Source organism: Amblyomma mixtum, chromosome 6, assembly GCF_055824585.1.
Source record: "Amblyomma mixtum isolate Tamu chromosome 6, ASM5582458v1, whole genome shotgun sequence".
Lineage (NCBI taxonomy): Eukaryota > Metazoa > Arthropoda > Arachnida > Ixodida > Ixodidae > Amblyomma > Amblyomma mixtum.
The window spans coordinates 1,544,696-1,557,915 of record NC_143017.1 but is presented as its reverse complement, the minus strand read 5'-3'; the positions used below and the strand labels follow the sequence as shown (position 1 = coordinate 1,557,915).

The following is a 13,220-nucleotide window of genomic DNA, read 5'->3' as shown; positions in this document are numbered from 1 at the left end:
CGGTGCACTCAACCTCCGCTGGGAGGAGAGCGATTCGCCGCAAAGATATAGGCCTCCAAGTTCACAAAGGAGACGTTTATTCACGTCGTCCTTCAGCAGTACACACACACTCAATCGTCACCCCGTCCCGGGGGCGCGCGAGGAGCAAGGCTCCGCTGCGCGCACGAAGCCACTCGAGCAATATGCGCCGCTAGCACGCCGCTGCAGGAGAATGTCCCCGCGGCAGTGCTGTGATCTCTCTCTCGTGTCGACCGTTGGGCCGGTTGCGAGAGAGAGTGGGCAATCAACGCAAGGTACGCCTGTCTGAGGTCGCTGGACCCCGCTGGACAGGCTCGAGCCGCTGCAGGTCAGAGGACACATGCGGGCGAGCTCGAGTAAGCACTGGTCCGAGCGGCAAAGGCCGGCAGGGACAAACAGTAACGTACGCACCTTTCGCTGTCTCGGAGGGATCTCTCTCTCTGGGCCCCGCTCGGACGGTCGCGCAGCGCGCGGCCGCCCAAAGCGGGTCCCAAATTCCCGCCAAAAGGCGCCAATGGCAAAGGCCCTTGGGGAGCCGGGGCGGAGCTGTGGCTAAATGACAGTGATTAGTCACCCAGCCGCCTCTCCACCGCCTGAGGCGGGAGCAAGGGAAAGAGGAGAAACAACGCGGGCGGCCGGCAGAGCCGCGCAAAGGCGACGGCGGAAAGCCAGGTTTCCCACATCCCCCTCTCCTTAAATGCCCTCCTACCCATCGGCAAAGCACGCGGCCAAAATAAAGAAATGAATACACACACAAAAAAAAACTAGCTATACTTCAGTTCCAGCCAGAACAACGTAAGAAAACAAAGGAAAACAAGGCAAACAAACAAACACTGCCATACGTACGCTTCAGTAAATCAAAACAGCTTGCAGATTATATACACGGTTCACAAGGAGATGTGAATACAACTGTACAGCTATGTTACAGGTGGATGCCAGCCTCAAAGTTCGATGGCGCGGCCCAGTGGGCCGGTCGGCGACTCACCGCTCGCAGATTTCAAGTTGAACGGGTTGGGGGGGCCGACGACTGATGGCGGTCTTCTTTCCGTTGATGTATGGTGCGTTGATGACGACGGGGCCACGGCAGAGCACTGACCTCGCGCCCTTGGACACGACATCACGTTCGGGCACAAGAAAGTTAGTGCACCCCTTTCACGCCGGCTGAAACGGGCGAGGACGTTCGGCGGCGTCCAGATGTGTAACCTTGGCCACAGCGAGGGGTCCTTCTCATCCTCGCGCTCACGCAGAAGAACACAACGGCACAACTCCCAGGCGTCACCTTGGTTCATGGTTACGCGCGCACACAGTCACAGCCACAATCACGCATACACCGGCACGTGCGCGGACGCTGGTCGGCGACAACGATCCCCTCATCAGAAGCGTCCAGAGGCGCCGCGGCGAGGGTCAAAGGGTGCACTTTCCGCCCCCCATCGCCCCAAACGCCCCGCCAACTTCCCCTCCATACGGGCCGCACAAAACTCACACCGCGACACACGGCTCCTTAACGAGCCAACCACCCACAGTCGGTCCGGAAATGAGAAAAGGCTCGCCGTACAAACGACACCCAATCTATTGCTTCTAGAAGATAAGAGCAAGCACGAACGGGCTAAAGTTTGCCTATGTACAAGTCTGGTAAAAAAAAACTGAACGCCAATGCTGACGCATGTTGCCTATGTACAATCCCGGTACGCTAGAACGAAAACAGACGTACAAGCGGGAAACTAAAGTGGCTAGAAACTGACTCAAGCAAACAAATAAATAAACTGATAAACACACAAGGCTGGAACTGATCATGCTGCCAAAACAACAACAAAAAAAACACACCGTGCTTCGCCTGGGTAGGGACTGACGAGAAAGCTCGTCAGCTAGCTGAGGCTGCCTGCCTTCGGTTGCGGAAAAGTCCGCCGTCCGGCATCAATCACACCGGTGACCGTCGCCTCAGATTGTACCGGTGCTCCGTACGCTTGCGTTCCGCAGCACCAGCTGTGCATTTGCGCTTGCCTTTGATACCAATGGGTACCGGCGCAAGCTCGTCAGACCGTGACGCGTAGGCCTTCGGGTCTATGAACCCCTGCTTGCTCCTGGGGAAAGGCCCCATCAAATCGCAGGTGGCCATCTGCCACGGACGCACACTGTCAATCGGTTTCATCATTCCAGGCGGCTTGCCGCCCCGTGACTTCACCGCTTGACAGACATGGCAGGAACGGCAATAGCGGAAAATGTCACGCTTCATGCCAGGCCACGTCACCGAATGACTCAGTTTTGCAAAAACTTTGGAGCCACTCAGATGACCGGCCAGTGGTTCGTCATGAGAGAATCTCAACAGTGCACCTCTCAGACTTTTGGGGATAACCACCTTGAACGGGTCGATGGACTCGTCATCGGTGGCTATGTACTTCAGCACGAGCCCGTCATTGTCCAGGAAATATGACTCCCCGGGGTTCGCCGCGACACACACTGGCTTCTGCCCCCCCTGCGCCCGCTACAATACAAGTAGCGTCACGCGCTCCGTCTCCCTGAGACCGTCGCTCACCTCGCGACAAAAGGGGTAATTTTGCTGGGCTTTCAGTAGCTCTTACGGCTGAAAACGATTCCAGTCATCCCAGAGGGGAGCATGGTCTCGTCCCCACTCAGGTTTGCAGCCAAAATTTCCGTTCGCGTCGGCACCTCCGAGGCGCTCACGAAGAGCTTTGCCTCTCGTCCGCTTTGCGAAGCGCTGCTTGCCTAGTTAGCGGAATGGGTTAACCCGTTTGCGGGCTCCCCCTCCTTGCCGCCCGGCGGCTCGTCCGCTGTTTCGCCCCCTCCGCCTACAGGCGTCAAGGCGCCGCTGGCGAGTGGGGCACGGGATAGCGCGTCAGCTACCACGTTCGTGCTCCCCTTTCGATACTGCACGGAAAAGTCGTAATGCTGTATCAGGAGAGCCCAGCGCGCCAGCCGACCCGCAGGCTCGCGGAGCCGCATCAGCCAACTGAGCGCACTGTGGTCTGTCTGCACCACGAATTGCGTTCCATCAAGGTAGACGTCAAATTTACGCAGTGCAAACACGATGGCGAGGCACTCCTTCTCGGTGACGGAATAATTCCTCTCCGAGGACAGCAAGGAGCGGCTGGCAAAGGCCAGCGGTTGCAGCACGCCATCGAATTCCTGTAGGAGAACTGCTCCTAAACCCAGATCGCTCGCGTCAGTCTGGACTACGAACTGTCTGGTCAGGTCGGGTAGCCTGAGCTGCGCTGTCTCGGCAATGGCACTAGACAGGAGGCGAAAGGATCGCTCTTGCTCGGGCCCCCATCGCCACGCTGCAGTCTTTCCCAAGAGCTAGGTCAAGGGTGCCTGCACGCGGGCACAGGACGATAAAAGGTGGCCATTCCCACACAACGGCGCAGGCCGCGTACGTCCTTGGGCGCGGGAAATTCGAGTGTGGCTCGAAGTTTCTCCGCATCTGGCTCAATGGAGCACCGGCCTCAGCGACTGCACCCCTGCCTCAGTGGAGGCTTGGGCGGGCTGCACGAACGAGGGAGGCAAGGCTCCTAGTTCGATGAGCGGCGCGGTTTCCACAGGGAACCGGCCAGCGCCTCGCCGTTCCCAGAGCAGAATTGACTGCTCGCGGGGCACGGCTGCTGCTGTTCGAAACTGCCGGTTGCGGCAGCGTGACACGAACTGCTTTCGCACTGGGCGGAAAGCGTGCACAGCTGAGGCATGTGACCAGCGGATGCACCGCAGGGTGCTTCCGATACAGCTCCAATGGGAGCCACGTGGTCAACATTTTGGGTTGTGTCACCGTAAACCCCAATGGAGGCCGCGGCCAACCACGGTGTCTAGCTATTCGAAGGAACAGCAGCCAGCGGATCAAACGACGCTACAACTCCGTAGGGAGCCGACATGTAGCTGCCGAGTGCCCCGCTGGGGGTGGTAGACATGGTGCGCAAGCGTGATCGGCAAGGCGACCTGCTCGGCTAATGTGCCATCAAAGGCGTAAGCGCCAATGACTTAGCACGTTGGGCGCCAGTTGTGGGTTTCTACGTGGACACAGGCCACCACCCACCGCGGGTTCGAGCTTCGCGCGAGCCAAGGGCCCCGATCAGCCGTCACCACACACACACTGGGACACCGATGCGGTGCACTCAACCTCCGCTGGGAGGAGAGCCATTCGCCGCAAAGAAATAGGCCTCCAAGTTCACAAAGGAGACGTTTATTCACGTCGTCCTTCAGCAGTACACACACACTCAATCGTCACCCCGTCCCGGGGGCGCGCGAGGAGCAAGGCTCCGCTGCGCGCACGAAGCGACTCGAGCAATATGCGCCGCTAGCACGCCGCTGCAGGAGAATGTCCCCGCGGCAGTGCTGTGATCTCTCTCTCGTGTCGACCGTTGGGCCGGTTGCGAGAGAGAGTGGGCAATCAACGCAAGGTACGCCTGTCTGAGGTCGCTGGACCCCGCTGGACAGGCTCGAGCCGCTGCAGGTCAGAGGACACATGCGGGCGAGCTCGAGTAAGCACTGGTCCGAGCGGCAAAGGCCGGCAGGGACAAACAGTAACGTACGCACCTTTCGCTGTCTCGGAGGGATCTCTCTCTCTGGGCCCCGCTCGGACGGTCGCGCAGCGCGCGGCCGCCCAAAGCGGGTCCCAAATTCCCGCCAAAAGGCGCCAATGGCAAAGGCCCTTGGGGAGCCGGGGCGGAGCTGTGGCTAAATGACAGTGATTAGTCACCCAGCCGCCTTTCCACCGCCTGAGGCGGGAGCAAGGGAAAGAGGAGAAACAACGCGGGCGGCCGGCAGAGCCGCGCAAAGGCGACGGCGGAAAGCCAGGTTTCCCACAAGTACTGTATATGCCTGATCTGTCCTCCTAACCTGACTGAGCCCTATGACATCCCATGGCTCTTCATGGCTGAGTTCTATCGAGATTAGTCCGGTCGCTTCTCGCGCCACGAACAAAAATGATAACACCCCTTTCTGCGGTCTTGAGCGCGAACGAACGGAGCTGCAATGATACGTGGCAATATCTGTTCGGACAATCTTCCTGAGCTAGTGGTAAAGCTTCGACGTTGAGCTTCAGTGTCACGTACTGAGGACTGTGTAATGCTTTTTGAACACAAAGAGTAGCCTCGAATGACGTTCTTTTGCCAAACATAGACTATGCAGTGGCCCGTTGCAAGTCAAGAGGAAAGGAAGCCTGCCTTCTTCAAAACTGTCTGATTCAAGAGAAATATTCCCCTAAAGCTCCGCGCACTGCGCTTACTGAATGTCGACCGAGGAGAGGAACATAATAAATATTTTACCAGCTTTGAATTGGACGGATCAAATTGTAAGCACCTTGCTGAGTTTTCGGTACAAACGTTTAGGCCATGCAGTCTAAATCGACAGCAGTGCGTTGAGAAATTGGGCGGAGCACATTGCAGAAGCTGAAAGGTGTGAAATCATGTATCGTTTATACGCTTATTTCACATGCATTAAAGAAGCAGGGATGCTTACTGGGAGCTCAGCTTTCTCATTCACTTCGCTTGTTGGTCATGCTAGTGTTCGTGCCTTTTGTGTTGCCTCTCATCTCGGGCGTGACTTTCCATAACATTCGTATTCATTACACACATTCGTACAAAGCTGTTAATCTGGCATTCCGTGTGAATACCTGGTTCCTGCTTTTTTGGGCAGATCTAAAACCAAATAGTGGTAAGCTTAGTGCCGCAGCTAGCTGAAAAAATATTCTCACGGTTTCCGTGCAGTTTTTTCTTTTTCGTTCGCATATATTGGTCGCATTCTACTGGCAACGGCTGATGAAATGGCAATAGGTGGCGACCGGTTTTTAATTTTTTTTTTTCAACGCTGAAAACATTCGTTTAGGAAACACTCTCTCTGCAGAGAAGAGACGAGGCTTGGGCATGTTGGTATGACATACTTAAGTCATGAACAAAGAGCAGAGGACAGGAAAAAGAAAAAGCATAGAAGAGAGAAAGAAAAGTTGGCGGTGATACCTTACATGCATAAGGTATCACACAACCTCAAGAAGGTGGGTCAACGGTCTCATGTGAAGGTCGTGTTCACGGCTCCTGAGAGGCAGGGGAGATTGTGCAGAATGAGTTGCCCGATCAAAATGCGTAGACCCGACTGTAATATCAGACATAGAGAGACCTACGTCCATTGTCGGCTGGGGGTAGTCTACAAGATCCCCTTGTCCTGCGGTAGATTCTACATCGGGCAAACGGGCAGATGTCTCAACGTACGCCTAAAAGAGCACGCGAAGAAAGTCAGAGGTGGTGTCGACGGGCATTTGGCTTTGCATTGTAAGACATGTGACTGTGACCCTCCCTGCCGTCCAATTTTTGAAGATACTGTGATCTTGTATCATCACCGCGACCAACTTACCAGGGAGATTGTTGAAGCGTCGAACATCGTGCGCTTTGGACCGGATTGTGTCAGGGAACCTTCCGTTAATTTGTCGAAAAAAGAGCTTGCATATCTGGCACGATAAGCAGATGGCTGTCGAGGGGGTGTGTGTCTTGTTGATGTTATCTTCGATCATGTTCTTTGTTGCCTATCTGGACATGTGTATATATGCTCCCGATTTTGCAATAAACCGTCTGTTGAAAGTTAGCGCTTGTCTGTGTCTCCATGCTTGTCCCGTCTTCTCTTGTGCGCTATTTATTTCCCGTAAGTAACTCTCTCTGCGACCGCAATAGGCTGGCTGCAGAGGTCAGGCAAAAAGTTGCTCTTTCGAAGAGGAAAGTCCCGGCTACATACGTGAATGAAAAAGACTATCACTTTTTGGGCTCTGTTGTTGTGACTTAATATGATTCATGAGGACGAGGACCTTGAAATAGGCACCCAGAGTGAGAGCGATGCCTTAGAAAATGTATTCCGAACAGCATTGAACTTGTTGCATTGAACATTGCGGACCTGTCGAGTGCAATGCATTATTTCGTTTGTGGCATGATTTCTAGATTGATGATGAAACAGGTGGGCGCCATGTTTAACCAGCGCATATTGAAAAGGCTGTTTCTTCGTGAGACGAATCCATGGCTGCATCGCAAATATTCTGCATAAATTGAGCAGATCCGCTGTTGCTGTTAGCATAAGGATTGGTAATCGTACTGTTAGCACAATGACACTTTCAAGATCGCAGTGCTTCTCTCTTGATAAGCGAAGCAAGAGTCGAAATCCAGAGATACGTCTTTCCTTTTTTGCCTACAGAGTCATCGCAGCAGCTTCCCGGAGCTAGTTGTAATAGACCTTTCCCCGTATTCCTAGTATCTTCAGCATTTTTCTTCCAAAAGCATCTCACTCAATTGAAAACACCCAAACATGCACTAGAAGCCGCTGGTACGTTCGGTTCGCATCCAACCCCAAAGAGTGGATATGGGGCTGTGCTCTAACCGCACTCTTTCAAGAAAAAGTGCCACGTAGAACGTTAGAGGAGACTCTTCGTTTCGCAGCCACGCGCTGCATGGCGCTGAGAGCGATAGCACCGCTGAGGGCTTCCACAGCGCCTTCTACAAACAGAGAAGGCTGGCACGGCGTGCTGGCACCGCAAAGATGGAGAGTGAGGGCGAGGATGTATGGCTCACGCCAGGAGGCACTGCCGTCTTACTAGCCGCCTGGAGAAGATGATACGGCGAGGGGTAGTGAGAAATCAGTCTATTAATCTACGCGAATACGGAACCACAGTGTACTCTTCTGCAAACATTCAAAGCGCATGGCACGATCTGCCCTGAGAGGAGATCGTGGAAGGCCGGCGATAATCGGAACACCGAGCCCTGCTATGGGCACAGAGAGAGGAGGATCGGTGTATGGTGTGAAACACGCGAATACAGAAGACGCGAGGCACCCGATACAGACCAATAGATGGAATGAGTTTGGCGATTTACATGCCATATTTTAAACATTATCAAATTTTGCTAATACTGTGATCACACACAATTCGCGAGGAAGGCTGCGTGCTTCAATGTTGTTCTGTTTAATGCACTAGTGTTTTAGTCTACAGCAATCCACAGTATTTACGAATGCACAAGGATGAATAGCCGACATTCCGCCAAGAACCTGCCTTAGTAGAACACATACAATAGCGCTGGAGGACGGGAGCATTTAACAAGAAAAAGGTCATAAAATGAGATGCCACTGATAAGTAAGTAGCTGCTGTGTGAATGCGTTTCTTGTCTGCTCTGCGCGTGCAGTTGGTGAGGCAGTTTGCTGAAAACGAAGACACGGACCTCAGAGAGGCAGTCAAAAAGTTCTTTCTGTTCCTCGAAGGATACTTCCAGGAAGTTGACAATAGATATATCTCAAAATTAGGTGCGTATTGCAACAACATTTTTTGGTTTCATATTATCATAGGAAACACTTTCAATGTAATAGGAATCGCTCGGCCGCGAACTAACGCCTTATTGCCAGAGCAAAGTCGCTGCGAGGTCAAGTCGGGAATAATTTGCCTGCGCCCTGATGTTAAATCCTTTCTCCCATGTGTGAAAGTAGCGGCGCTGCGGCGACTAGTATCGCATTGCTTCCCGTCCCTGTGAGCTGGTCGCCTGTGCCAAGCATTTGTTGTTGTTTTTTTTTCATCCGCTGACTCTTCCTGCGCCAGTCGCCTGTGTGTAAGCTTAGTGTCGTCCTTCTGCATTCCAGACTTTGTGGTCGGAACCGAAGTGCAAGACAGCATCGGATTTCTGCTACTCAATTCGCCTGTCACTATAAAAGGCGTCGCCATGTGTAGCAAGGTCGCACAGCAGGTAAATGCCGAACATATCAGTGACGTTCGTCACAGTTTGACTCTCAACATACTCGCACTGCGAAAATGCGCCAAGTATTTTTCCGAACATGTACAGGAGGTGGGCGCTGCCTCTGTAATGTAGCGTAGCTCACGGTGCCAATGTGTCCATAGCGCTTGTATCTGGTTTCAATTTCACCGATTCGCTTCTTAAAAACGCCTCTGAGTCTTTAAGAGCAAAGAACATTGCTGCATGCTGCTCTCTGACGCGTCTGGAAAGCAATAAACTCGGCGTGGCGGTGACTGCTCTACCTGTCTCGTGGCGGCACAGTGGACGAGCCACCTGCTGCCGCAGCACGGAAAACCGAGCTGGTTGGCTTCGAGTGGCGCCCCCTATCTCTGCCGGCTGGCCTTCGCCGACGATGAAGACGGCGTGGTGAGCACTTTTGGTCTGCAGTATTCAGGTCCGTGTACCTGAGAGGCAGATTTTGAGTACTCCCTGTTTCTGAAGAGAACGAGCTCTCCGGAAGAATGTACGATATTGGCTCGAATCGATGTACGCATTCCAACTCTTCTATTCATTGTTAGCCATTGTGGTTGTGGCAGACAGTGCATCTTTTTGCAAATGACTTTGCTAAGTACAGATGAGACTCCACGACGAGCGAATAAAACTCCCCCTACAATTTGTTTTTACGCACTTCATGCAGAGTCCACTTAATTGCCGAGTAGCGGTCCCAATTACAGGAAAGGCGGGCTTCTTAACTTGGCTGCCGTTTTTACACGGTGCTGCATGCGTACGCGCCGTCTAATGGGAGAAGTCATACAAAAGAGGCATTAAAATTTAATGAGGGTGTTAAAGATGAACAGGAATAAATCATAATGAGTGAATATTTATTTTAAAGGTTCGTTATTATTAGAGTGAGCAATCTTTTTGACTCGTTTTCCCGATTTTTTCGCTACAGCACTGTCAGCGGTGCAGTACACCAGCAAAAGCTAAAACCTGCTAACAGGCTGGGGAATTCTTAATGAATAGTTAAGTTTTGAACTGTTACTGTTAGGCTTGCTAATTGCTGAGGACCGTGTATCCTGCAGTATGTACTATCCATATCAGGTTTTCGAATTTCGAAAACCTGGTTGAGCTTTTAGCTCTGGCACTACACATTTTGGCTATTTTGTCGCGTCAGTCCACCAGAGAAATTCCTTTGCCCGCAGTCTTCCCGAAAGCGCAATTATTTTGTCACGATGTAGCCAGTAGTTATTGGGCCATAACGCCGAGGGTAAACCCATATCCGAATTCACCCACATATCGGGGGTTCGGGCAAGCTGAGGGCACTGCCAGCGTTTGGTGCGTGCCTGCGCTCTCGCTCCGAAGGAAGGCGCAGTTATTTGAGAGCACAAGTGTTTATTACACAGACAGCTGCATTACATAACACTGCACTAATCCCCAGACCTCGGTGAAATCAATAGCCCCGGCGCCGCACCCGAAAGCGGGCCCGCGGAGCCGCGCGCGCAAAGCAGAGACTACATATACGCGCTTGACAGCACAGCTAAGTTAAGCGATCGCCTGCCGCGCGGCCAACCAAACGGTCAAATCGCGCGCAGCGCAACAAGAGGAAGGATGGGGTATACGCGGAGCACATCTTGACGACGCAGGTCGCACATCGAGGGCTCATCGTGCGTCGTCACCGGCAATGGCCGGCGATGACGGAGAACCAGCCAAATCAGGCCCTACCGAATCCGGAGCGCGTCGGCGCCGCACAGGCGGGCTAGACGACTCCGGAGGTTCGGGCCAGGACTCAAGCATACATACTAGATGCGCACGTTAAAGCACCCGCGCTCTTGGGCCCCGGGCAAAGGCCGAGGCACCCGGGAGCCAAACTCTACGCTTCTTTCTGCTGCCCGAGTCGGTGGCGATCTCCCCGTTCCATTTCCCGCTCGGGGCCTCTCGCCGAAACAATGCCCCCAACTGTCACTCGGCGTGACCCAATGGGGACGCGAGGTCGAAGCGGGAAGAACGGAAGAGAGGGTGATTTACTGCGGTTCTCGGTAGAGCTTCCCTTGCAAGGGACGACATGCAGCGCGGCTGCCCACATTCCGCTCGCGGAAACCCCACGGGGGGTCTCTCTAACGAACGAAACGGCGGAAGCGGGCGCAAATTCGGGCAGCCCAAGAAGCTCAATCCCCACAAATGATATCGATATTACTTACCGCAGGCTGCACTCCACTCAATAATTAACGAGCCCATAAGTAATATTCCAAAACTTATCAATTCAATATTAGATAAAGGGTCCTCTTGTTAGCACATCGCAGCTGTTTTGTGATGTACTACAGCGTTGACGTGCTATGCTGAAAATATCGCTCTTATAACTCAAAAGGCTATGTCTTAAGCAGTCTTACGCTCCCTGTAAAATTGGCTGTGCAATAATGAATTCCGTGTACGTTTTCATTCAATGCAGTCGCGGTTGCACTTGCTATCGCTTAGAGTTGCGAACAACTTGTCAATATACGGGCTATGCACTTGGACGCAGTCTTGTCACTAAGCTTTAACGCAAGGTCGTTTGCAGACCACCATATCTGCATATGGAGAGCAGCAGCACTACGAATAAAACATAACTGGCATCTCATGTAGCCAGACGCAAAGTTTAGGCGCATATGGGCAAAGAAAGATTTCCATTGGAACTCTGCAGAGCTTCAAGGGGGCCTATTGAGGCGTAAATACCAGCCACAAATTGCAAGCCTTGCGACAATCTGAGCTCTATCTCTAAGTGGCCGAAAACATGCGAGAGACAAAGTGAACTGCGACCTGCATTCCAGAGCCCTGAGTTTCCAAAGAAATCTCATTGCACCATTCTTGCGCTAATGCACACGAGCGCGCATATTTCGAACCCGGACAACTAAAACAGTTGGTAATATAGAGGACAGATCCCTTTGAAAATTGAGTGTTAGAGTATTACTCTTTTAGCTCCGGTGATTCCTTGTATTACATGGTTAAGGCAGACTACTCCTACCTATCGCTGTTTAGATAGGACGCCGGCGGCCGGCACATGGCTGGCAGTCATGCGTCGCTAGCATGGGTTCGTTATATTCTTGATTCTACGATCTCGATAAATCTTAATGAGTGATTTTGCGATGGCCTTTGAGTTTATATCAGGGTTCGGCGTGCCCTCTGCCTCTACCTAACGTCTCCTCCAGTCCAAAACGACATTACAAGAAGCTCATATACCGGAAGCGGTGGCTTAGGGGATAAGGTACTCGTCGACCGAACCGGAACACCCGGGTTCGAACCCGACCGCGGCGGCCGCGTTTCGTTGGAGGCGAAGCGCAAAAGGCGGCCATGTGGTTTGCGATGTAGTAGTAGTAGTAAAAGACTTTTAATCAACCATAATTTACAGGCCGAGCATTTCGACCGCCTGGGCGACCAGAAGCCGCTGTTCTTCTTCCCCTTCAGCGCCAAGCCAGTCGAGCCAGGTGGTGATGGATAGAGAGGGTGGGGGGAAGGAACCCGACTGCTGAGCAGCCGGGCAATAGAATAGGCAATGGGCCAGGTCCGCATAGATACAGGGGCAGTTGGGACAGGAAGGGTCCGACCGATAGCGATAGAGGAAGAGGCGGGACGGGGTGATAATTGCATTCATCTGAATGTGCCGAAGAAGGCGAGACTCCGGCACCGTGAGTGATGGATGAGGGGGAGGGTAAAGGCGTTTGTCGAGGCGGAGCTCAAGGTAGACCTCTTTTATGGTGCGGCGAAGGGTGAGTCTCCCACCGTCCTCCGAGGGCTTGGGCCAGGGGATCAACGGTGCCCGGAAAAGTGTGTCGCGGGCGAGCTGATGGGCCAGCTCATTGCCGTCAATCCCTGAATGCCCAGGGACCCAGCGGAGGAAAACGATGGAAGGCTGCAGTGCGGAGACCGCTCGTTCGACCTCCTGTTGGAGAGAAGGGGTCAGGGTGCGTTTCTGTATGTGATGTATAGCGGCTTGTGAGTCCGAATAGACTGTGTACTCTTGGAGAGAGGGAAGGAGGGAAAATGACTGGAGGGCATGCGCAATGGCGAGGACCTCGAGGGACAATGCGTCTGGAGGGTGTAGATACGGCCCGCTGGTGTGGGTTTCAGGAGCAGAGAGGTGTGGATGGTACAGGGCGTAGCCGCAGGAACCTCGAGGAGCCACGAAGGAGGCATCCGTGTAAGCTACACCCTGGGTATCAAAGAGGGGGGAATGGTGCTGTGCGGCCGCATGACGACGTCCGGCGTGCAGGACGGGGGACATGTTGGTCGGGAGGGGAAGGATACGAAGATTGGGGGCGGGGGTGGGAATAGGAGAGGTAAACGGGGAGATTGGAATGGGCGAGATACCCGCTTGAGTCAATAACCACTGACCCTGACGGGTAAGGGAAAGCCGGGCAAGCTGCGAGTCACGATGGAGACTGAGAAGAGAACGAAGAGGATGGAAGAGGCCTGTGGCAAAAAGCTTAGTGGTAGAGGTAGTGATAGGGAGGTTGTTTGCGATGTAAGTGC

General features: G+C 53.3%; 2 protein-coding genes and 1 long non-coding RNA gene across 3 annotated transcripts in view; 2 read left to right on the top strand and 1 right to left on the bottom strand.

Moving 5' to 3' along the window:
- The window catches only part of LOC149338084 (uncharacterized), a gene marked incomplete at its 3' end in the record, with an annotated part of 200,554 nt that extends 191,894 nt beyond the window's left edge, over positions 1–8,660 (top strand). The window contains exons 6-7 of the mRNA XM_089550093.1: positions 8,178–8,295; positions 8,626–8,660. Of these exons, the coding sequence (XP_089406219.1) occupies positions 8,178–8,295; positions 8,626–8,660 (153 nt within the window). The remainder of the gene's footprint in view (positions 1–8,177; positions 8,296–8,625) is intronic.
- The window catches only part of LOC149338079 (uncharacterized), a 1,049,963-nt gene that overhangs the window by 802,177 nt on the left and 234,566 nt on the right, over positions 1–13,220 (bottom strand). The gene's annotated exons all lie outside the window — the stretch shown is intronic.
- LOC149338082 (uncharacterized) overlaps positions 8,706–13,220 on the top strand; it is a 153,641-nt gene continuing 149,126 nt past the window's right edge. Inside the window, exons 1-2 of the mRNA XM_089550264.1 lie at positions 8,706–8,729; positions 9,039–9,143. Coding sequence (XP_089406390.1) covers positions 8,706–8,729; positions 9,039–9,143 — 129 coding nt within the window. The remainder of the gene's footprint in view (positions 8,730–9,038; positions 9,144–13,220) is intronic.